This window comes from Cebus imitator, unplaced genomic scaffold (genome assembly GCF_001604975.1).
Source record: "Cebus imitator isolate Cc_AM_T3 unplaced genomic scaffold, Cebus_imitator-1.0 Scaffold150, whole genome shotgun sequence".
Taxonomy (NCBI): Eukaryota; Metazoa; Chordata; class Mammalia; order Primates; family Cebidae; genus Cebus; species Cebus imitator.
The window spans coordinates 3,320,193-3,346,940 of record NW_016107465.1 but is presented as its reverse complement, the minus strand read 5'-3'; the positions used below and the strand labels follow the sequence as shown (position 1 = coordinate 3,346,940).

At 33.9% G+C, this 26,748-nt stretch overlaps 1 protein-coding gene across 3 annotated transcripts in view; it reads right to left on the bottom strand.

The window, feature by feature from the left end:
- VPS13A (vacuolar protein sorting 13 homolog A) overlaps positions 1–26,748 on the bottom strand; it is a 239,033-nt gene that overhangs the window by 26,311 nt on the left and 185,974 nt on the right. Inside the window, exons 60-69 of one of the 3 annotated variants that reach the window (XM_017543280.2) lie at positions 24,328–24,441; positions 22,945–23,090; positions 21,287–21,368; positions 19,994–20,107; positions 19,056–19,131; positions 18,805–18,968; positions 18,450–18,495; positions 18,220–18,343; positions 11,559–11,670; positions 8,464–9,087 (exon numbers count right to left, since the gene is read on the bottom strand). In XM_017543280.2, the coding sequence (XP_017398769.1) occupies positions 8,983–9,087; positions 11,559–11,670; positions 18,220–18,343; positions 18,450–18,495; positions 18,805–18,968; positions 19,056–19,131; positions 19,994–20,107; positions 21,287–21,368; positions 22,945–23,090; positions 24,328–24,441 (1,083 nt within the window). In that variant the 3' untranslated portion in view covers positions 8,464–8,982. Of the gene's footprint in view, positions 1–8,463; positions 9,088–10,635; positions 11,368–11,558; positions 11,671–18,219; positions 18,344–18,449; positions 18,496–18,804; positions 18,969–19,055; positions 19,132–19,993; positions 20,108–21,286; positions 21,369–22,944; positions 23,091–24,327; positions 24,442–26,748 lie in introns of those variants that run through there. The other 2 variants (XM_017543281.2, XM_017543278.2) reach the window with 2 other exon arrangements.

Below are 26,748 nucleotides of genomic sequence, written 5' to 3'. Positions count from 1 at the left end.
AAAAAAAAAAAAAAGAAAAAAAGTAAAAATGAAAAAATCCTAGGGTCCTTAAGAATTACACTAAAGCTACTCTGCCTATGCTGTATAAATGGAACAACAAAACCCAGATGACAGCACATTTTTTTACAGCATGATTTACTAAATATTTTAAGCCCACTGTTGAGACCTACCACTCAGGAAAGTATTACTGCTCATTGACTATGCACCTAGTCATTCAAGAGGTCTGATGGAGATGTACAAGATTAATGTCATTTTCATGCCTGCTAATACAACCATCCATTCTACGACACCCATGGATCAAACAGTAATTTCAACTTTCAAGCCTTATTATTTAAGAAATACATTTTGTAAGGCTATAGCTGCCATGGGGAGAGATTCTTCTGATGGATCTGGTCAAAGTAAATTGAACACTTATAAAAATGATTCACTATTCTAGGTGCCATTAAAAAGTCTATGATTCACAAGAGGTAATCAAAATATCAATAGGAGTTCGAAAAATGTTGATTCCAATCCTCATGGATGACTTTGAGGGTTCAAGACTTCAGTGGAGGAAGTAATTGCAGATATGGTGCAAATAGTAAGGGGATTAGAAGGAACATGAAGTTGTAACTGAATTGTTACAATCTTATAAAATTTGAACAAATGAGAAATTGCTTCTCATGGATGAGCAAAGAAAATGGTTTCTTGAGATGAAATCTATTCTTGGGGAAGATTCTATGATTGTTTAAATTATAACAAAGAATTTATATTATTCCATAAAAATAACTGATAAGCAGCGGAAGGGTTTGAGAGGACGGACTCCAATTTTGAAAGAAGTTCTATTGTGGGTAAAATGTTATCAAATAGCATCACATAGTACACAGAAATCTTTCACGAAAGGAAGAGTCAATCAATGTGGCAAACTTCATCTTAAGATATCACCAAAGCTACCCCAAACTTCAGCAATTGTACTATCCCGATCAGTCAACAACCATCAACATCAGGCATGCAAAAAGAGGGACTCGATGAATGTTCAGATGATCGTCAGGATTTTTTAATTTTTTTTAGCAATTATGTATTTTTAAATTAAGGTATATATATTGTCTTTAAAGACATAATATTATTGCATACCTACACTACAAACATAATTTTTATATGCACCAAAGAACAATTATATTCATGTGACTTGCGTTGTTGCCATATTCACTTTATTGTGGTGGTCTGGAACTGAACCTGCAATATTTCTGAGGTATGGCTGTACATACATCACCTTATTTGTTCTAATTCTAGCAACACCACCAAGATAGGTACTAAAATTATCTCTATTTTGCAACCTGGAAACTGAGGTCAAATAAGCATAATAAAAAATAATAAATCTAGTAAAATAAAAAGGCTAGAATGAACTCAGGTTTACTTGGCTCCAGAACCCAGGCCCTTAGCTACAGGGTTGGGCTGTATCTCAAAATAATTTTTATTTATTTATTTATATATATTTTATTTTTCAGATGGAGTCTCACTCTGTCACCAGGCTGGAGTGCAGTGGCACAATCTCGGCTCACTGCAACCTCCACCTCCCGGGTTCAACTGATTCTCCTGCCTCAGCCTCCCAAGTAGCTGGGGCTACAGGCTCGTGTCACCACGCCCAGCTAATTTTTGTATTTTTAGTAGAGACAGGGTTTCACCATGTTGGCAGGATGGTCTCGATCTCTTGACCCCATGATGTGCCCACTTCGGCCTCCCAAAGTGCTGGGATTACAGGCTTGAGCCACTGCGCCCGGCCAAAATAATTTTTATTAACAAAATGACTTAGCACAGCAGAACTATATGTATTCCAACAGACTCAGTGGGAGCTTATTTTAACAGTTCATTGGTATATGGATTTAGATATCTCACAAACTGTATCATGTCTCTTACAATGCTTCAAGCTCATGTAATACCTAGGGATCATTATCTCTGTGGAAGATGGGTAGTATCTTAGGTGTCTTCAATTCCTAATGTTCCTTAGAGCCTTGCATATAGCAGCTAAACACAAATAGGAATAAGACTGTGAAGATCTGGCATTACAGGGTTGGCCTCTAATGTGGCATGTGTTTTATGCCGAATCACCAGAACAATAAAGCTCACTCCCATGATGAGCTCATGAGAGATGAGCGGGAATTTTCAATACTCTCTTCAGGGCTGTAACTCTATTATCTACAAGTGTCTGAATACATAATGAAGAGAAGTTTGACAAAAACGTGTAGAACCAATGAATACATAGCATTCTTTTCTTTGTATTCATATAAACTATGCTACCAAATAAAGCCAGCAAAAATTCAATTATATATATATATAGTCATATATTTTATTCTTTTGGCAACTTATTCTAGAAAGATTAACTTTACATGAAATGTTCAGTCTCCCATATCTGTATTCCAACAGTGTATCTTCATAAAATCTCTAACTCAAATTACTTTAGACTTTAAGTATCACAGAAATGTCTAAATGTGTATTTCTTTAGAGTGCTTCTGTAGGCTTCTTTACAGTGATAGGTTTTCAGCAAAAAATTACCATTACAATTCATTAGCATCATCATTAGAGGTGACTAGGATATTAATTTCATTTGAATTTTAAACTAAAGATTCTTAACTGACAAAAACAAAACACCAAAAAACAGGGTGCTTCCTTTAATAGATGGCATTACATTTTGTTTTCAGAGGAGTGAAAGAGGCCTCTAATCTGATTTGGCATGACAATTGTTTCATCTGGTAAGTGAAAGTGTCCTTTCACAGGATATTTGGCCAGAAAAAATGGATTTTTCATAACATATACTAGTTTTCTAACTATGTTATTGTTACAGCATGCACGTACACACACACAAATATTTCTGAATGAGCTTTACTAAACTCACCTTATGCTGAGAATCTTTGTGTCTATCCAAGGTAACTAGGAAAGTTACTAGGCAGAGTTCTATCACATCAGCAGAGAAATCATGAGTTGAGTCCTGTATCAGAATTTAGCAACTTTAGCTTAATTAAGGACTGAAGACCTTCTAGCTAATACTGTACTTTTAGCTGTACTGACAGATTTTTGGTTAAAAAGTGGGTAAGATTCAAATTGAGCCTACCTGGGCTTCACATCTGAGGATTTCTTTTAATGTTATCATGTATTTAATTTTCTATTATAGTAGCATTTATTGTTTCTTAATATATTTACAAATTTAAGAGATGCAATGATGACAAACTGAAAGATCTAGAAATCGAATTAGTCTAATTTAAGTTACTGAATTTAAAAAGTTAATTAGGAAAGGTGCAGTGGCTCATGCCTATAATCCCAGCTACTTGGGAGGCTGAGGTGGAAGCATCGCTTGAGCTTGAGTTCAAGGCTGCAGTGAGCTACGACTGCACCACTGCACTCTTGGGCGAGAGAGTAAGACCTTGTCTCAACAACAAATAACAACAACAACAACAACAAGAGAGGGGCGAGTGGTGGGGATGAATAAATTTTACACTTGAGATGAAAGAAAAAACCTGAATCTCCACCAAGTGGAATCATCACCACCAGAGGAAGAACAACATATTTGTTTCAAAATCTTATTCAAAAAGTATTTTTATATAATACTGGAAGGTTCTAAGTGGGGTTAGTTACTCTACTCTATTTTGGACTCTACTGGTCCAAAATAAAGTTAGTGGTACACACTATTAAATGTTCAATATTTGGGCTTTTGAAAATAATGTGACAAAGTCTCTCCAAGAGATTCCTTGCTAAACTAGTAAGGTATGATAATTGTATCCACAGATCCATGGAATCTTTTCCATGGTATCTGCTTTATTTGAGATGCTAAGAATTCTAATTTGCCTGGATAAAACAATTTGGCCCTCTTCAGTTTTCTCATCCCATTCAGAAGTACCCTTCTGGAGAGGAAGAGTTACAAAATGAAGAGTTTAGTCCAATAGCCTTTGTCTCCTAGTTCTTGTCCACTTACTCAAATTTTCATGGTGATCTGATTCCTACAGTAAGCCCTTTCTTCCAGAGTAGTAGTAATTCTCCTCCTGAAGTAAAGGGAAAGACCACGTCGGCTGAAGGTAGTTATCTTCCAACTGCTATTAAGGCAGTGCTTGAAGCTAATTATAAACATCTGTAATTTCTGAAAGAAAAGAAATATGCAAAACACAAAAACAGCCTCCCATCTATAACAACTTACATGACAGCAGTAATACTATCTCCGTAAAAGATTCAAGGACAACACAGAATTCAAAAATACCTGAAATGTTTAAGAACATACTATGCTACACCCACAAGACAACAACTCAGCTGTCAACATTCAGACATAATGAAGGACACAGGAATCACACACACACATATCCACGCACACACATTTTAAAAGATTTATTTACTTAAAGGGAAGAAATGTTTTTTAAAAAGTATAGAGTCATCAAAAGGTAGAAATGTTTAATGAAAAAGAGAAAAAGTTTCTATATCAGGTATAAAAATGAAAAGCCCAGAGCAATGGATCACATCTGAAATCCCAACACTTGTGAGGCTGAAGTGGTAAGGGTGGCTTGAGCTCAGGAGTTCATCAGCCTGGGCAACATAGCAAGTCTCTACAAAAATTTAAAAAAATTAGCCTGGCATAGTGGTGCATATCAGTAGTCCCAGCTACTTAGGAGGGTGAGGCAGAAGGATTGTCTGGGCCCAGAATTCAAGGATACAGTGAGCTTATTCAAGCCACTGCACTCCAACATGGGCAACAGAGTGAAACTCTGTCTCAAAAAAAAAAAAAAGAGTTATGCTGGCTCTTTATGCGCTCCATACATAAAGACTAGGTTTCCCAGTTGGGGATATTTCTATGAGTGGTATGCTTTTTTAATCTTTAGAAGTTAATAATGCTACTTATAAAAATATGTAACAAAACATAAAATGGCAATTTATACTTTTGGGCTATAACCAGGTGAATAAAAACTTAAAAATAAATGGTGGGGAGACAGGAGCATACTTTAGTGTAGAAAATAATCTAGGGTAATTTTTGAAAAATTTCATATCTTTATAAAATACTAAACTTGTCAGCTGAGAATCAATGTCAGCAAATGGATTCACAGGAGGTTTTTAGCTTTTTCCATGGAAATGCAGGTATGTAAAATTTTTAATTCATAGAAATTCTGAGTTTTATTGAATATACTCAGAAAACCTTTGTAGACATAATGTAGTTAACAGGTTATTGACAAATAATAATTTACAGTAGAAAAATATAACATGGCCATTTAAGACAAATTGAATATAGTTAGCTAAATCTCTATCCTGATTATGTTTTTAAAAAGCAAAAATAATGCCTATAATATTTTCAGTGCTCACATATTTAAGGATCTCTAAGATTCAGAAGAATGGCATAATGCAATTCAGTAGAAATCTTCACAATTTCATTGCTTAAAACATGTGTAAGCAATGAAGAAGATTCATGAAAGGCCAGTTTTATAACACTGTTAAACGTGTTTTAAAATTGATATTTGGAGGTACATTGTTGCTATATATTGGTTGATATGGAATAACTGCTAAATAAATTTATACTTATTGAGAATGATACATATTCTGCCACATTAAAACCAGACAATAAATCCCTATGAAAATCATAAATTATTCTAATTAGTTCTCTTAACACAGACCTATTTGAAATTATTTTACTTTCCTTTGATGCAGAACTTTCTGTGTTTTGTATAATGCCAGCTGTACTCACTGTACTTCATGAACTCACCAATTCATTCACTAATATTGATGATTAAATTAAGTATAAGCATTTTTAATTGATCTCCATTTATTCCAAAGGTGCTAGAATAAAACTAACATTTTTACATATCCATAATTATTATTGGAGCTAAATAATCTGTGTGTACAGTTAATATCACCTGATTTAGATCCATAAGACCCTTCACTATTTTGCACGGAAATCTAAAAAATAAAAAGCTGAAGTTTGAATATGCAGTAGAAAATACTCAATAACAGTTGGGGTGGTGGTTTCTGGTCCTTCTCCCATCACCATAGGAAAGCTGAATGCAAAATTTCATTATAAGACTTAAATCAGACAAAATAGTAGCTACTACATCAGTCATTTGTAATCCTGAGACACAGAAACAAGAGTATTTTTCATACTGAATATTGATGTCTTAGTCATAGGTATGCAATGGCTCCAGCTGTACATTTAAATAACATTAACTTAAAATTAACATTCAACACTGCATCAGTGATATGTGTTTTAAATAGTTTCAAAAGCTAAAATGTATAAAATTCTGATTATTTTAAATATAGAAATTAAAATTTACTTGACTTCCTTTCTATAATATTGAAAGTTGGCAATATTAGTCTGAGTTTACATTTGTTTTATCTATATCCAATGTGAATACCAATTAATTTCATTTACAGGCTCAGATTATCTGTCCATGGTTATGAGTGTCCAAAATTACAGAATTTTAATAAATTTTTCTTCTTGCCAGTTTTCAATGTTATTCAAGTGTCAGGTAAACACAAAGGAAAATAAAGAATCTTTAGGGTAATCACTCCCATAGGGAAGAGAGCCTTCCTTTCCATTTTCTATACATAAGCAATGATAATGCAGAAATCTGGAACATAAATAAGTTAAAGCATATGGAAAGGTAATGGTGTTACATAATTTTCAAACAGCTTTCTCACTAGATTTTCCTGTTAGATACCACCATTTTAAAAGTTCTAGTTAATTATAGAGCCACTGATAAACAAGAGTTCATCTTATTAAAACCCAAAATATAAATCCATTTTCTATAGATTTGATAAGAAATAAGAATATATTTTTGTCTAGATCTTCTATCTCCATCAAGAGAACAATGGTGTAAAACAAAAAAACAATTCTGTCTTGAAATTTTCGCTAGTAAAAGCAAAAAAAAAAAAATTTTTTTTTAAAAACTGGAACACATTAACACTTGTCCTCAAAGAGGCTTGAAAAGATAATTTCACTGTGGCAGAAAAACAAAGGCAATTATACTGTAAAAGAGCACATTTTATCTCCAAGGGCTAAAATCTGAAGAATGATGAAACTCTAAGACCACATGAGCAATGTTTACTAGTTACTAGAATATTATTTAAAATCTTTTTACTGTTAAAGAGATTTTAAATAAATGTAATCCTACCTCCAATTTTCTTTTAATGAAAATGGTAAGTCACTGCTAAGATAACCAGAACCTTTTATTCCAATAAATTCTTAAGGAATGAAAGGTTACGATCTTCTTTATGAATCCCATATCATAGAATTAAATGTCAAAGATCAAGCACAGTAAACGAGGTAAATGTCTCGCAAACAATTAGTTCCACAGTCTCTTTTACAAGGCCAATGAAGAAACTTCCAGACCCTTCCTTCCTTAGGTATGCACAGAACACAAAAACAACAGGCAGTATTCTTTCTAGATTCTAGAAGGAGCAGTAAGTTGTCTGATTTTGGCCACGGGTGAGAGAGCAGCGGGTGCACAACAAATACAAAGTCAGTTTCTGATACCAGTAGTGACTATTTTAAAGATCACTATTTTTATTTACTTATTCTAAAAAGATAAAAATATTACTTTGATGAAAGCAGTAATTGATTTTTTGATGTTTACATATTAGTAAGTTTGTTTTCAAACAAATAAACTTTACATATATGACCTTGATTTCTATTTAATTTGAAGGAATGCTGGATAGAAAGAAATTTCAAAAAAGCTGATTTTTTTCCAGCTTTTTTGGGGGTAATCTCAATATTTTCAAATTTAAAGCAGTCATTTTCAAAGAACATAGAGAATAAAGATTTATAGAAATGAAACTTGATAAACCTAAGAATTACATGAAACTTGGAAATCGTGTGCTGAATCAATTAAACCAAAAGTTCAACAAGTAGGCCAGCTACCTACTATATAGCAGAAGCTCACTATAAGCAGCGTGACTAGCAGAAGTCAAGATATATGTTCCTTTGTTGATCCAAAAGTACGGCAGTCATAGGATTAAATATTCTAACTACAAATGATCATTTACTTTTTAGAGAATTTTTAAAGTACATCTGATATCTAGAGAAACAGGACAGTATCATCTAAGTTGAAATTTTTTTAAAAAACCTTTATTACACAAGACATAAAATAGATTTACTAATGGGTTTTTCAGAATTATATATAACATTTTCCCTAATATTAGACAGAAAATATATATATATAGTTATGTTTACGACAAAAGTTCCCAAATATTCTGAATTCATAATAGAAATATAGTATATGCATATGCAAATTAATAAGTGAATATAATGACTATTAAAACCAACTTTTTTCATTGTTTCACAAAAAATATGTGAAACGAAACAATAAAAAGTAAAGCAAAGACATAAAAGGACAATGCTTTTTTTCATTCTCAGACTATAAATTATTTTACTATCTAAGCTTCCATGAGAGGCCATGACTGTTTTTTAATAATATAGTTCAATCTATATGATTTTGGGATAGAACAACAAATTCACACTGCTTCAGATTACATATGTTTATTATTATTAAAATAAACGACAAAAATATGCTTAAAATGATAAATATAAAACATTGAATGGCTATTACTACTTTCTTCCTTTTTTTTTTTTTTTTTTTTAACACAGTGGCATTACATTAAAGCCCAAAAGATTTACAGAGAACATTAAAAAAAGGCATTTTGCTAACAAATAAGAAGGTAATTTAAAATAAAATCAGTGAACATAAAAATTATATTTAAGTCTAACTTGAAATCTTAAAGACAAACTATGTAATACAAAGCTATAAAATGTATAAAAGCAAATCTATAATACGTTGGATATCCTACTGTGGATGTAAGATACATTTTTTTTTTTTCTGTGCTTAAATAATACAATTATTTTGCTTTATGAAGATGTGTAGGAAAACATTTTAAAAGAAAACGTGTTTTACCTCCCTCTAAATGGGCATATGGGCATTATGGTATAAGTTATACAAAACATGTTAATGAAACATTCCAAGTGAAATGATAAAGAACACATGAATTTTAATAGTTTAGATCTGACTCATCATCATCATCATCATCATCATCATCATCATCATCACTACTGCTACTGTGAGTCACAATCCACTCCCTGTAGAACTGAATTTTCTGTAAGCATGGTAAAGGAAAGAAGAAGCACAAAGGTTAGTAAAATATGGCAAACTGCTTGAAAACATGTAAGATTATGAAATGTTCAAAGAGTCAGAATAATTTTAAAGCAGATTTTTCAGCTATGACTCAGGCTGTAATTATGGATATAATATTCCATAACTTAATAGACCTAAGACTCAACTCTACTAGTTGGTACAAACTCAATGTATAAATTGGTTTGATGATATCAATAAGGTATTCTATGAATATATTAAAATTCTATTTCTCTAATAGGCAACTCTGACTAGTACGAAACACTGCAATATGCTACTTTCCAGATAGAAAGGTGCATAATAAAATAATGTATTTTAGATTTAATTATTATATAAATGTATATAATTTTGTGAATACACCTCTTTTAGAAAATAAGAAAATAACATGAGAAACATTTGAAAGTATCAAATATTTTAAGGCACCACCATTACATCACTTACATAAAATCTAGGCAGATGATGAGATGGATTTTAAATCCAGTTTATGTGTCATCTATTTTCCACAGTACTGGTAATTTACATATTTTAAAGTATTTGGTAATAATACACTAGAGCTTTGATTTAAAAAATACCCACTATAATCATACCTGTAAGAAAAAAATGCTAACTGCAACATCCCAAGGTACTTGGTGAATTCCTACAAATATTCCAGCTAATACTGTGTAAATGCTTGCTGAAAAACAAGTAATGGCCCACAAGGGCTGTGGATTTTTAGTCATTTAAATAGCTCTTTTAGCGATTGATGATCAGACTGGCCTTTTAAAAAATAAATATGTATCTTTAAAAGTACGTAGTCAAAAGTCATGCTTTTACATCTCAAAGCTTAAAGCTTCAGAAAACAATGAGAAGGTATATACTTGTCACTGAAATCAAATTATCAACCATGAGAAATTATTGGTATCTCATGGCTTCCTTGTGGGTATTATGTGCTCACTTATAACAAAGATATATTCCTAAACTCTCCTTACTACCCATCCTTACTTCGTACTGTATTTGACTTTTTAGTCTAGTAAAATGTTAGTAACTTGTTAATTGCATTCTAACAAGGGAAAGCAGGTATTGGGTAGAAATATGTTTTGACTGTATGAGCCACAGGTGACTTCTGCAAATTTTTTTACCTTCCAAAGAACAATACACTGTCATTATAGAGACTGCACAATATGTCCATTAGAGCACAACCTCTTAATAGATTACCAGTTCTACCCCAATACACAATCATTTTGATGCTTTAAAAACATTTTAACTACAGTATAAAATCACTTTACTAAATACTGCATATTAATTCTATGGTTATATTTTAATATATTAGAAGCCTCAGAGAAAGAGTGAGAAGTAGATTTTATGCAATACTATGTGCTCTGCAATAGGTAAAATACTGAAGTTTAAATCTTTACCCTGATCACATTATATACCACAGTATTTAAAATATCAAAGCTATAAAGGAAGCTCCATATTCCAATAGTTTATTGCTACAATGAATATGTGCACGCCTACATAACATAATGATCCCTTGTTTGTTTTCAAACAAATGATTTAATTTGGTATTCCACCTCTAAACCACAGAAACAACATTACACTGGTATAGCTTATATATGACTACTAGTTACCTACAGCATAATCCAGGTTTTAAAAAGTTGAATTTACCAAGTAAGAAAGTTGTCTAAACAGATGAAATATTCTACCTTCAAAATGTCTATTGTTCCAGAACCTTTTTCTTATTAAAAGATACTGGTTTGCATGTGAACTGCTTATCAAATCCCACAAGTTTTATACAGACTATACTAGAATAAAGCAGGAAGAGAATCATGGCCATTTAAGCATTTTCAAAGGCAAAGTACAATAATCCAAGGGTAATTCACAAGAGCAGTGTTCCTGAGTTTTGTTTTTCCTTCTTCATGTGTAATTGGATATAAGGATTATATCTGGTATAAAAGCTACCAGTGGTTTAATAACCCGGCAACAGAAATGCTTTAATTGGTTAAGTAAGTACCACCAATGACGAAGATATATAAGTACAAAGGCTTTCAACAAATCTAGCAAATCCAGTGCAGAACTAAGAACACCCTATTAAAAAAAAAACAGATTCATTAAAATTCCTATTAAAAGTTACCAATACAAAAGGTTTTCTCTGTATTCAAAATACTGTAACAGCTGTACGTAGTTTGTAAATTTTAAGACTAAAATCTACTGTTGGCTTTCACTTGCAAAGTCATGCATTAACTTTTCATATCAAACTTTTTGATGCCTGTAAAAAAGAAAAAAAAATCTTATAGTAAACAAATGTATTTTAAAATCTAAGTAAATATAAGAAACTTATAAGTGGAATTAAGCAAAATAGATAAAAGCCCATATAATTCAATATATGTTAAATGTCTACTTTAAAAACTTCTAACTTGACTAATTTAATCTTCATTTACAAGATAGTTCTTAATTTACCTGTAACATTTGATTTCCAGTCCCATCCCTCAACCTGTAAGGTCTGATAACTCCATCTTCATTGAAGAACCGAGGAGGTCGCAGACTCTCCACTTCAGAAGTCTCTGTAGCTCTAGAGGAAAAAAAATAACTTGATTTTAAAAGTTATTCAACAACTTGCAAACAAATTATAAAATGCAATTACTAAAAAGAATCTTATTTCAGATTGAATAAAAATATTACATCACTTCTCTAAATTGTTTTTGTAACACAAATAGTGTAAGTTCTCTAGAAAAATACAGAACTATAGTTTGTTAATAGTCTCTTGAACTTTCTTTGTGATAATAATCACAGTATTAGCAATTGTTGCTTTTTCTTTTCCTATTACATTGTCTAGTTTCTTTAGTATAATGCTAGAAACAAAAGGGGATTGTAAGCATCCTTGACTCATTCCTGACTACAGGGAAATCTTCTAAGAGTTCTCTGTGAAGTATAGATATAAGCAACTTTTTTTTTTTAAGCACCCCTTATCAAGTCAAGAAAGTTCACTGCTATTTTTGGTTTACTAATAGTTCTTTTGTTGTTATGGTTTTTGAAAATCTTAAATAGGCAATGAATTTTAAATAAGAATTTCTTTTCTGGCATTGTTGTAATCACATGGTATACTTTCCTTAATCTATTAATGTTATAAATCACATTGCATAGTTTTCTAATGTTCAAATACTCTCACAGTCCTCCTGGGCCTGACATGTTATTATTGTAAACACATACCCCCAATCCTGGGCAACACACCCACCTCTACAAAGAATAAAAAACTAGCCAGACATGGTGTTGTGCACCACGAGTCCCAGACACTCAGGAAGCTGAGGTGGGAGGATAGTTTAAGCCCCATGCTACTGTACTCCAACCAGAGTGACAGAGTGAGACCCTGTCTAAAAAGAAACAAAAAAACCAAAAAACACATAGTGTATGGGAGTATTATATTTAACATTTTTGCCTGTATGGTCATAAGTGAAAATGTTTCATCTGTTTGTTCACTCAACAAATATCACATACTCAACAATTTTTTTTTTTTTTTTTTTTTTTAGATGGAATCTCTGTTGCCCAGGCTGGAGTGCAATGTTATAATCTCAGCTCACTGCAACCTCCGCCTCCTGAGTTCAAGCGAGTCTCCTGCCTCAGTCACCTGAGTAACTGGGGTTACAGGTGCCCGCCACTGCGCCTGGCTAATTTTTGTATTTTTAGCAGAGATGGGGTTTCACCATCTTGGTCAGGCTGGTCTTGAACTCCTGACCTCATGGTCCACCTACCTTAGCCTCCCAAAGTGCTGGAATTAACAAGTGTAAGCCACCATGCCCGGTCAACAAATATTTATTAAGAGATCCCCAACCCCTGGGACTTAAACCAGTACTGGTCCATGGCCTATTAGGAACTGAGCCGCACAGCAGGTGAACAGCGGTGAGCAAGCAACACCACCTGAGCTCCACCCCGTCAGATCAGCAGCAGCAATAGATTCTCATAAGAATGTGAACCCTATTGCCATAAGAGGGATCTAGGTTACGCACTCCTCATGATAATCTGACTAATACCTGATGATCTGAGGGGGAACAGCTTCATCCTGAAATTATCCCTCCTGTTTGGTCTGTGGAAAAATTGTCTTCCACAAAACTGGACCCTGAGGCCAAAAAGGCTGGGGACCACTAACATAATATATACACATGCATGTGCATATACATATGAATAAATTCTCCAATTAAAAACAGAATAGACAGAAATTTTGATCTAACAATATACTACCCACAGGAGACTTGGTTTAGAGTGAAAGACACAAACTCGCTGCAACTAAAAAGAAAAAAATATATGCAATGTGAACAGTAACTAAAAGAGGCTAGAGTGGCTATGCTAACATCAGAAAAAAACAGCCTTAAAAAATTCTTATTAGACACAAAGAAGGGCATTTTATAATGGAACAAGGGTCAATCCATCAAAGAGATAAAAAATTATAAACATATAAGCAATTAACAAAAGACCCCCAAATACACAAAATAAAAACAAACATAATTTAAATGACAAAAAGACAATACCACCATAATAGTTAAGGATTTCAGCACCCCTACTTTCAAAAATGGATACCAACTAGATGAAAGGTCAGCAATGAAAAAGAGGACTTGAAGAACGCTATAATCAAACTACACCTAACAGACGTCTCTAGAACATTCAAACCAACACCAGAATACACACTCTTCTCAAGTGGAATGAAACATTATTCAGGATTAGGTATATATTAGGTCATAAAACATGTCTCAATAATGTAGAATTTCTGATTGCTTCTTGGCCTTTTGGCTAAGATTGAATGTACATATAAAACTACTGAAAACAGTCTAGGTGTGGTAGCTCATGCCTGTAATCCCAGCACTTTGGGAGGCCAAGGTGGGCAGATTACTTGAGGTCAGGAGTTCAAGACCAGCCTCACCAACATGGCAAAACCCAGTCTCTACTAAAAATACAAAAATAAGCTGGTTATGGTGGTACGTGCCTGTAATCTCAGCTACTCAGGAGAATCGATTGAACCTGGGAGCCAAAGGTTGCAGCAAGCCAAAATGACGCCACCACACTCCAGCCTGGGAGACAGAGTGAGAGTCCATCTCAAAAAAAAAAAAAAAAAAAGTACTGAAAATATACAAGTATGCTATTTGACCACATGGGAGAAAATTAGAAATGTGTAAATAAGAGAATTTTAAGAAATGTAAAAGTGTGTGGAAATTAAAATACAGAAGCATAAATAACAAAATGTCAAAGAAAAAAATCACAAGAAAAATTCACTACTTTGAAACAAAAGCAAAAATACAAAATGACAGTGCTCAGAGGGAAATTTATAGATGTGAATGTCTACATTAAAAAAGAAGGTCTGAAATCAATAACTTCACAATTTGAGAAAGTATTACAAACTACAAAATATTATTGAAAGCAATTCAAGAAGACCTAAGTAAATGGAAAGACGTTGCATTTTCATGGATTAAAAAATAACAGTGTTAAGATAGTTACACTCCCCAAATTTCTGCATCAAAATCCCAGCTACCTTTTTTGCAGAAATTGACAAACTGACCCTAAAATTTAAGTAACTTAATGACCATTTCTTTTTAGTCTCCTTTTTTCTGTCTTCCTCATTTCCCCAACTTCTAAGGGTTGGTGTGCCTAAAAGCCAAGTCCTTGGACCTCTTTTTTCTCTTTTCAGTCTCATTCCCTTGGTGATCTCACCCAATCTCATGGTTTCAAATACCTTATTATAGGCTCACAGATCTTGAATTTTTACTTCTGAATTGGACCTTTTTTTTGTACTTCAAACTCCTCTACTCAACAATAACTTAATGTCTCTATATGGATGTCTATGAGATATTTTAACCTTAATACATTCAAATGGTAATACCCTCTTTCCCTAAAAAGAATGACAACTTCACCTTTCCAGTGGTACACATAAAAACTTTAGAATTATTCTTCATGATTTTTTTTTCATGATTCTCTTTCATATCCTGCATCCAATTTATCAATTAATCCTATTGCCACTACCTTTAAAATACATGCAGAACATACCTCGAATACTGAACTAGTCACCTCACCATTATCCTGGAGCACTGCAAAAGCCTTTTAAGTGCTGTTTCTGCCCTAATCCCCTGTGGTTAGGCCTCAATGCAGCAGCCAGCTCACATCATTTCTCTGGCTCAAAACCTTTCAATGGCCTCCCATCTTAAGCAAAAACCTAAGTCCTTACAGTGGCTTGCCAAGTCCTATGTGATCTGATCCCTTGTACGTTCCCCATTTTTGAACATCTTTTTCATCTTTCCCCATTCCTCACTCTACTCCAGGCACACTAGTCTTGCTGTTTCTCAAAGAGGCCAAGCACGTTCCTGCACCCAGGCTTTTTAATTGCTGTTCCTTCTGCCCGGGACATTCTTCTTACATGGCTCATCCTTTACTTCTTTCAGGTCTCTCCACAAATACGATTTTATGAGTTAAGCATCCCTGATCACTGTATCTGTAAAATAGCAACCCTCCTCCCTACCATTTTGGATCTCCTTACCTCCTTTAATCTGCTTTACTTTTCTTCATTTTTCATTCTTTAATCTGCTTTTTCTTCTTTAGCATATCATACATTTATCAGTTACTTATTTTTGTCTATTACTCTCCCACTAGAACGTAAGCTGTATGAGCACAGGACCACTGCCAATTGTGTTCACTGCTGGTCCCTTAAGTGATTAGAAAAGTATCTAGATCATAGACAATGAGCCCTAAAATGTGCTGAATCACTATTTACATTTGTATTAGGCAGCTTGTTAAATGTATTCAAATAATCTATTTACTTACTTTTATTCTGTCTATCAGTTATTATGAAAAATATTAAGTTCTTCCACCATTATTGTACAATTAAAAAGTTCTTACAGTTTTGTCAAGTTGTGCTTTTAAACATTAAGGCTATTTTATGAACTGAGTAGAAGTTTGAAATTGTTACTATCTTCCTACTTAGTAGTTTCTTTTATCATTAGCTAATTACCTTATTTATCCCAAATGATGCTTTTATTGCCTTAATGTCTGTTTCATCTAATATTATTAAGTACATCCTCTTCACAAATATGACATTAGAATGCTTAATGCCAATCATTATCTCCCCAAATTGCATTTTATTATTTTTTAATAATTTGTTTCCAATTTTGCTTTCATGTAGCTCAATTAGATTTATCCAATTTATATTTTTACCTTTGAATCTTGTAACCCATTCTTCCTTTTATTTTCAATGTCTTTCTTCACAAGTACATCCTTTAATAGTTCTTAGTCTTTATTATTTTTTCTAAAAATGTTTCATTGTGCCCTTAATCCCTAAAGGTAATATAGCTGGGTACAGAAATATAAGGTTTTAGATAAATGGAAGGTAATTCTAGTAGTTTTTGGCAGAAGACTTTATATGTTTCAAATTTCTTATGTTTCATTGACTTTTGAGCTTCTCTGATGACTACCACTCAACACATTATATTTATGAAACTGAAGTTACAGGTAGAGGAGACTGAATCTTTTCTCCCCATCTTAATTCTAAATGCCAAAAACACTCAATTATGCTAACTAGTATGAAATACTGGCTTAAGAGGAATAGCTCAAATGATGACAATACATATCCCTATACAGCAGAAAGCAAGAGAAAATACAAGGGAAAAAGATTAGGAAGATAGCCACCCACCTAACTTTCTAAGATAGTTCTCATTAACATTAATTTTATCATCTGCTGTATGTGTTACAAATTTCTAGGACAGAGGTAACAATAATGAAACCGCTAAATTTCAGCCCTACACTAAATTTAATTTGGAAGTAAAAAGAATGTATATTAAAATTACCTGCATAAAGGAAGAGAAAGGGAATGCATATACACACACTATTACCCACTTTGCCCATAGTTCTGCTTTCCACAGTGTCCGTTATCCACTGTCAGCTGTGGTCCAAAAACATTACATGGAAAATTCCAGAAATAAACAATCCCTAAGTTTTAAATTGCATGCTGTTCTGAGTAGTGTGATAAAATCTCTTGCCACCCTGCTTTGTCCTTCCTGGGATCTGAATCATACCCCTGTCCAGCGTATCCATGCTTTATTCATCACCAGTCCATTAGAGATGTGGTAGCCAAGTCAATTATCAGACTGACTGTTGCAGTATCACAGTGCTTGTGTTCAAGTAATGCTTATTTTACTTTTATTACAGTATATTGTTATAATTGTCTTATTTTATTATTATTGTTAATCTCTTACTGTGCCTAATTTAAACTTTATCATGGGTATGTATGTATAGGAGAAAACCCTGTATATATGGAGTTTGGTACTGTCCAAGGTGATCTCTGCAGATCAAGAGGGACTACTATAACAAATTACAACAAAATAAGTTAATACAGGAAAGGTGAAGACAACTGAGTTTGAACCAAGAAATACAAAATGCCATTCTTTATTTCATAAAAAAGATACAGATTATATTTGCTAATTTTATAACTGACATATAGCATTAATGTAATTAAACTAAAATAACTGAAAAGCTTGCTTAACTTGCCAAACTGCTCCTGCAAACCTGCCGGGAATGCACGATAAATAAAGAGGAACTCCATAAAGTTGAAACAATGCAATGGCAGCAACTTAAAAAATATTAAAAAGAATTAGGAAGACCATATGCAAGCTGCCATATTGTAGTATTCATAATTGGTATGGTTTGAATGTGTCCCCCCAAGAGCATGTGCTGAAAACTTTAACCCCAGCCAGGAGGTGGGGCCTAATTAGAGGTAATTAGGCCATGAGGATCTGGCCCCGTGAACGGATTAATAAATACTGTTACTGTGGGAGTGGGTTCCTTATAAAAAGGTGACTTTGGTTCCCCTTTTTCTTCTCTTGCCCCCTCTTTGTCCTTCTGCCATGGGATGACATAGCAAAAAGACCCTAGCCAGATGTGGCCTGTCAATCTTGGACTTTTAAACATCCAGAACCATGAGCCAATAAATTTCTGTTCATTATAAATTACCCAGTCTGTGGTATTATGTGATATGTTATAGCAGCACAAAACGAAGACAATAGCCAAATGTCTGAAGTCAAAGAGCAGGTACACTTCATTTCTCATGGCTTAGGCATTTTACTCATATCTTACATCAAAGAGGATTTACCTTTTTATTCCCTGAAATGTACTGCTAGCCATGTCTATGATGCCTCCAGTTGGCCTTGCTACTGCTCCCACTAAACCCTTCCCAACACCTTTAAAGAAACCAGCTGCTCCTTCTTTTTGGGCTCCTAGAAAGAAAAAAGAATTTTTGACAATTGCATCCAAGAATGAAAATAGAATCAACTTATGAAAGACTTGGTAATATATATAACACAAAGGAACTACTATACTTGCCTTTGATTGGTTTTGTAACAATTCCTGTTATGCCACTAACAAATCCCTAGAAGGAAAACACAATTGAAAACTTACAATACTTTTTATCATGCCTAGAAGAACCAAGTTTGGCTTATACAAAAAATACAGAGTTCTGCTTTCTACATATCATAAGAATTAACATATATCCTAAGTACTTTATTCAAACAGAATGGTTTTGGAGGCTACTGACATGTTTATATGCTACCACCCACTGCTCTTAAAATATCCAAATAATAATTTAAGGAGTAAGAATTATATGTCTATTTCCTTACTCACAGAATATACGTTTAAAAGATATTTCCCAAAATGTTCACAACCCTGTGAAATTTCTTACAGAAACTAAGCCTTTTCCTCCACGAGTGATGCCTTCTCTAAAACCAGCTGGTTGCTTATTCATGGCTTCTCTTCTCTTCTGTTGGTAGTCTTCATCCATAGTTATAGCTGCTACCCCTTTAGCCATAGCACCGGTGATCTTGGAGGCAGCACCAGCTAATCCACCTGAGAGAAATTATTTTATCTTTAGTAAAATTAATGATGTCATTACTTTCTAGCACAAAAATACTTGGTAGACATTCTGTTTCTTACCAACAGCTCCACCAACTAGTGCCTTAAGTCCTAGTGCCATTCCCTCCACAAACTCTTCAGGACCCTGGATGGCTCCCTAAAGGGCCAAATAATAAATAAATGAGTGAGTGAGTTATAGTCACTTTTAAAGATGAGCTTATGGATATATATGAAGAAAGAGGTAGTAACAAAATGGATAATGGTGTCCCAGAGGAAGTGATATCAGCAAAAAGTTTCACATTAAAAGAATTCTCAGGGATATTTCTGGACACTGAAAGTGTGAAGGATATAATGTACCCTTAGAAAGGAGTATGACAACTCACCGAAGTACAAAAAGATGCTTGCTCCATATTTTAAGTTTATGAGGAAAATGCAAGCACAGTTCAAACTACTCTTGATAAGTTTTTAAATAAAAACTTAAAAGAAATAAAACACTTTAAAATTCTTAACACTTTAAATGCTTTTAATTACAGTGTACAAAATTAATATTAATTTTACTTTATTTTTATATCTCTATACATTTATAAGTGAAAGTAGGAATGTTTTTGAGAAAAAATTTTAAGGGACATAGAACAATCATAATTTTTCCCACTGAATTTTAGGATTGCTTGGCCTGGTGAGAGTTTCCATGATTTTTTTTTTTTTTTATAGTTCCACACTACTGCGCAAAGCAAGACGTGGTGATCTTCCTTCTACTTTATCCACCTTTTATATTCCAAGGAAACACTTAAATTCAGCATAGCCTAACAAAACCTTGAACTTAAATTTTGAGGAAAAAGGTAAAAATTTCCCCCAAAGCCTCCCCAAATCTCTTACCATTGTTTGCTGTAAAATAATGTGTCCTTTCATGTGTCTTCTAAAATTTGTTTGCACTTACAACTCAAGTTACCAACAGAAATGTATAATCTATTCTAAAGTATTAGTGACATATTGCAGGACCAGAAAAATAACTATTTTACCTGGTAAGGTTCATAAAAAAATGCTTCTACACCTTCAGAAAATTCTCTAATTAAGCCAAAGGGATTTCCCAAAACATCAAGTCCAAGAATCAGTACATACATCTGCTTAATTGCCTAAAAATAAAATAGGAACATTAATTAATTCAGATTAGACCTATTTTTTTCTTATAGATTATTTAAAACATGCACCCAGTTTTCTCAGGCTAACACCTTTAATGCCAATTTCAACTCCTAAACTATCTCATTCTATTAATCATTACTTTCTTCTTTTTCTTTTTGAGACAGTCTTGCTCTGTTTCCCAGGCTGGCATGCAGTGCATCTCAGCTCGCTGCAACCTCTGCCTCACAGGTTCAAGTAATTATTGTGCCTCCCTTCCCCGCCTCCCCTCGCCCCCCACCCAGTCCCAAGTAGCTGAGACTACAGGCATGTACCACCATGCCCAGCTGATTTTTGTAGAGACGAGGTTTCACCACGTTGGCCAGTGTGGTCTGGAACTCCTGGCCTCAAGTGATCCACCTGCCTCAGCCTCCCAAAATGCTGTTATCACAGGCATGAGCCACCACGCCTGGCCTATTGATCACTATTATTAGTTTTTTAAAAGTAATTTGGTATTACAGTATTAAAAATAATATGACATTATACTCATGTAAAGCTCTAGAATATTTAAAATACTTTCACTTTTACAATTATCTGTGACCACTGTCATTACCACCACCATTTTATAGATTGGAGAAACATATAAGTCAGATGATACCCACGGTCACAGAGTGGGTACATGGCAAAAGTGGGATAAACCAAAATCTCCTGAGTCATGCTCAGTGATCTATCATACCACAACTATATCAGATGCTCTGTAAGTTATATCCTAAAACAAAGGAGCCTCTCTAGAAGTGGAAAAACATTTGTTAAAAAAAATACATATCTGGCTGACTTAACAAGTAGTTAAATTCAAAATATCCCATGTTCATCAGTTACTATTAGTTTCCCTTGAACCCAATTTTAAATTAAGTGTGATAAATTACTTAGTTAATATTTTATTTAAAGATTTATTTAATTGTAGTCCATGCTGATTCAGAAAAAATTTCTGTCAGTGGCCAAAAAATTTAAGGACAAAAATTCAAATAGTGATTGAGCTCAATTTCTTTTTACAATTCTGAGGGAAAAAAACATGCTTTAATAATTTGAAAATGGCTATTTGGTTCCTTGACAATTCCACATTTTACATGTATAGACATAAAAGGTTTTATTAATCTGTAACACTCTGTCCCATTGTAAGATAATCTTAGACAAACCTGCTTTGAATAGTGTCTTATGACTTCAGACTGTAAGTCGGATGTTGTATGGAACTGATAGTTGAGTTCAAAAAATGCAAGCCTGAAAAAAGCATATAGATATATTGTCTGAAAGTGTGTATGGAGAAAGTATTTTTAATATTAATGAGCGGCTTTATTTTCTTTAGAATCTTTTCTCCAAATGTTCTTCCAGTACATTTTCCCATGCCAATCAGAAAATCTACTTTTTAGGTGTATCTCTGCATATTCTAATCAGAGAACCCTTTAAGAATCATAAAAGACATGGATCTTATCTTCAGAAGTCGCCAGTGTACATAAATTTTCATGTAATTTAGGAGAATTCTGAGATCCCGTGGATCCCATTCATGGACCAACAGAACTTTATTTCCCAATTCTGTCCTATCGTGGCCCACACTGAAAATGTCTGACACACTAATAAAGAGGTTGCTCAGGAATGGCCAGGTTCAGTTGCAGCAGGTTCTGTCTGCTTGCTTACAAACCATTCACAGAATAGATATTATAAGATTAGCCAACTTATAACCCATTCATAGCATACACCTGATATAGTTACTGAAAAGCTCTATGCTTCTTGTTGGTAAGTGGAATAGGAGCAAGATTAGAAATTGCTCCTATTTCTGCTAACAACATACCTGTGTTCTTTTAACTTTATCTAGGTTCAGTGTTACCTCGTGTTGGACTTATTAACTCTTACTACTGTTTTTTTTTTTTTTTTTTGTTGAGACAGGGTCTCTCTGTCACCCAGGTTAGAGTACATACTATTGCTTGATTTCTTTCTTTTTTTCTTTTTTTTTTTTGAGACAAGTCTCATTCTGTTGCCCAGGCTGGAATGCAGTGGCATGATCTCAGCTCACCGCAACCTCCACCTCCCAGGTTCAAGCCATTCTCCTGCCTCAGCTTCTGATTTAGCTGGGACTACAGGTGCGTGTCACTATGCCCAGCTAATTATTTTTATTACCGGCTGGGTTTCACCATGTTGGCCAGGATGGTCTCCATCTCTTGACCTTGTGATCTGCCCAACTCAGACTCTCAAAGTGCTGGGATTAAAAGCATGAGCCACTGCGCCCAGCCAATTCTTACTGCTGTTCTTAATAATCAGTTCTAGATGCCACTTGAAAGGGTTATTCTATTCTAAAGTCTCAACTCAGACACTCTGAATCTCTTTGGTCAGATACTCTATGAGCTTCATTATGACTCACATTAAAATATAAATTCCTGACTCCAACATTTAAAGCTGATCCTTTCATTTCCCCTATTTTTGCATTCATTCGGTTCTAGTTGCATATGCTTTGAAGAGTCATTCCTATTAGCTTTAAATCCACACATTTCAGGAACCATATCTTTGGGCATACACTTCTTAACAATCCTTCCCTAAGCCAGAAAGATCTTTTAAAATGTACCACCTGCATGGCCTATGTCTCTTTTTCTTAAGAAAATTATGTAATAATAATTCTGTAATTTAGTAATTAGGAGTTAGCAAATAGTATGTTTGCTGTTATTCAGATTGTACTTCACTTAAACGCAAAACCTTCATTTTGCCTATGATCTGCAATGTGCTTTACACACTTTTTCATTTACAAAATTTTTCAGTACACATAAAATAGACTTTATCAATTTACAGATTTGAATATTAAACATACTTAAAAACCACATCTTGTACATCTGTCAGTGTGGCACCAATACTCTTCAGCAAAAGATTTAAAGAATGAACTGGAATCAGTCCTCCATTTTGTTTTGAATCTTTAGCTTCCTCTCTGCCCGAACTCAGTGAAACACTTAAATGTAACTAAAAAGAAAAACAGATAAATATTTAAAAATATTTTCTTCATATTGATAATTTTAACTCTTAAAAATCAGTTTAATTTTAAATTTACTGCACCATAATAAATAAAATTTCAGTTATCTAGATTGTTAAAATTACTAAATAGAAATATGAAAAAATTCAAAATCTAACACAACTCTATTTAAATCTTCAATTCAACAATTTACGATTGCATAATATTTGATCCCATCCCATTCTTTTGGTAAACCTAAGAAAATACTAGTTTTTATATATTTATTAATAACATTACAAATCTAGAAGTTGAAGCTATTGAAAATGACTCAAATATATATGGTCCCCAACTTATGATGGGGACCATATGTATATGACTTACGTTTAACTTAACGATTTTTCAACTTTACAATGCTGTAAAAACAGTACAAATTCAGTGGAAAATGTACTTTGGATTTTGATTCAAAATTCTTTATAATAACTTTATTAGAAAATAGGCTTTGTGTTAGACGATTTTGCCCCGTTATTTTGAGCATGTTTAAGATAGGCTAGGCTAAGGTATAATGTTCAGTAGGTTAGGTATATTAAATGCATTTCTAACTTACAAGATTTTCAACTTACGATGGCTTTGTTGAGACATAACTCTGTCATAAGTTGAAAAGCATGTGTATCTCCAAAAGTGTACATTTCAATTATTTTAGAAATTAATAGCCAGTTAAAAAACACTTTGTTGTACATATATTCTACATACATGGTTGTTTAATGATTTTCTTCAATTATTATATAATTAGCTTATAGAAATTTTGCATTAAAAACTTAGATTTGATACCATCCCGTCTTCAGTTCTTAAGGCTACTTTATAAATTATTTTAAAACTAATACACAAATCATCAAATACAGAATTTTGAAAATTGTTACCAAACAGCTTAACAGAAAATCAAGGTAAAAATAAGATTAGCTCAAATTATAAACATAAATACATGCTATAGGTGGCTCCACATGATAAAAACTTATTTAAAAATAAAAATGTAAAAGAATTAAACTAATAGGTCATTAAGTTACAATTAAACTAATTAGCAATTCCTTTGTTACTTAGTTTAATCCTAAAGTCAAATGTAATTCCTTTGTTACTTAGTTTAATTGTAGTTACAGATTTTATATGCTATTGAAGAACACAATATAAATGCTACATCAATTTGCTATTACCTAGATTTTCAAAGACAATAAAAATGAATTATTTTTCTCCTACCTTGATAGGAGATATATGAAAATATTCATAGAGGCTGACTTGTGACTGATCTACTAATGAGACTGTTTTATATTCTTCTTGGAAAGCTTCTATATCTTTATGAAAAAGCTCAACCTATAAAAGGAACACAAAATATTAAAAACTAAAGGAACCTATCTGCATGAGATATTTAAACAAATAGCAGACACACTGCCAAAACTCTTCTGTAAGATCTAGGCTCACTCGACATTGCTCATGATTCCCTTAGAAGGGAAAATAACATCTCTATCATTAGGACGGTTCCCCCACTGACAATCTGTCAAGCATTATCTATATTTCTATCCAAACCATTAAAAGACACTAAGCTTTTCTCCATATGACTATAAATCTTATCCCTAAATGATACTAATCCATACCATCAACACTCTCTTGGGTATATTTGTTTCTTTAAACATAATTGTACAGTCTACTTGTGGCATTTTGTAGTCTACTTGTAACTGCTTTAATGCAACCTACACAGACCAGTGATATGATAAAATAAAAAAGGTGTTAAAAATAATTTTGTATTAATTGATTAGTGATTTCATTCTTGATATTCATCAATACTTCTCAAAATGCTCAGACTGAAGTAACTTCTATGGGTTGAAAAATGGGCCCCAAGATCACATTTGAACATATTCATAAAAACATAAAAAATGATAGCCTTATAAAAAGCATATGTGGAAATCAATTTCTGAGATGACAGTCTGAAAATCTCTTCAAAGCCGCACCCCAGCCAAACTGCTACAATTTATTTAAGGCTTCTAGGAATGGTTGTAAGGTCATAAGCAAATGAAAAAACATCTATTTAAGAAAACCTAAAAAATTTGGTAGGAAAAGTGAATCTGTGGTACTTTAACAAAGGGCATTCCTTCTGTCCCCTCTCCCAGACTAATAAGCCACAATTCTACTCTAAACTAGAATACCTAAGAATGCAGGGCTCCTCCTTGGCCCAGTCCTCAACTGGAGGACTGTCTTCCTGGGAAGAACAGTCCTTCAATTGAGGACTGGGCCAAGAATACTTCAGGATGTCAGTATTTCTCATCCTGTTCCCCAGCTACCTGCTGCCTGCTGCTAAGGTTAAGTTATGGTTGAGTGTAATTATGAAGTGGGGGCCTCCTTTACGTTTCTTTTTTTTTTTGGAAATGGCGTCTTGCTCTGTCACCCAGGCTGGAGTGCAGTAGCACAATCTTGGCTCACTGCAACCTCTGCCTCCTTGGTTCAAGCAATTCTCCTGCCTCAGCCTTCTTAGTAGCTGGGATTACAGGCACTTGCCACCACACCCAGCTAATTTTTGTATTTTTAGTGGAGATGGGGTCTCACTACGTTGGTCAGGGTGGTCTCAAACTCCTGACCTCTAGTGATCTGCTCACCTTGGCCTCCCAAAGTGCTGGGACTACAGGCGTGAGCCACCGTACCTGGTGGGGCTTCCTTTTTCTGTCCAACCTCTGTGCATGGTAAAAAAGCTCTGCCTTGGGTACAGCACCACTGAGAATACTAGAGTTCTGATCATTAGGCTTGCCCAGGCTTGTATCGTGGTGGTTCCATGCCAGTAGAGGCAAGTTGTGATGATCTCGGGCCACTGCTCCTCTTATTCCACCACAAATAGTGCTCAGCTCCTAAAGTGGGGTTTTACTCAAATAGAAGGATGTCACTGTCCCTATCCCTAGCCTCAGAGCCCGGTTTAGAGATTTTTGCTGATAGGGAAAGTAGGTTTTAAAACAGATCACTATTAATCTCTTTCCAAAGGAGCTTTTATAACATAAATTCGAGCCTAAGGGTGCTCTCAGAAACAGCAGATGTGGTGAATGACAACTAAAAGGAAAGTCACTGATTTATACAAGATACTGGCTAACCTGTAGACCTACTGGTTTGCAGGAGAAAATCAGAGAAAGTGACAAACAGAAGGAGTTTTCCTGAGGTCAGAACAAATATTAAACACTTATCTCCAAATTTCTTTAAAAAGCTCATATATGAAATCTGATTTAATTAGAGCAATTTAATGTCATAGGATATTGTTGAAAACAATAGAGAAAGGAACCAGCAATTACTGGAGCTTAACAGTTGGATGTGGTGATAGAAAGAACTGGAGAGCCCTGCCCAAATCACCATTAGTCCAGGGTGTCTGCTAGGCATCACAAAGCTGTACTTCCCTGAAAAACAACATAAAAGGCTTAACACTGTGGGAAAGGGTATGTGGGGCTAGGGGGTGGTAGTGGAATGGGATAGACTTTTGTAAAATAGTAGCCAGTTACTAAACAAACAAGCAAGCTAATAACAATGACATGTCCCCATAAGGGCAGAGGGCAAACCAGGACCTACAGCTGTAACAAAACATTATCTAAAATGTCCAATTTCCAACAAAAAAATTAAAGACATCAAAATTAAAAAAAAAAAAAAAAA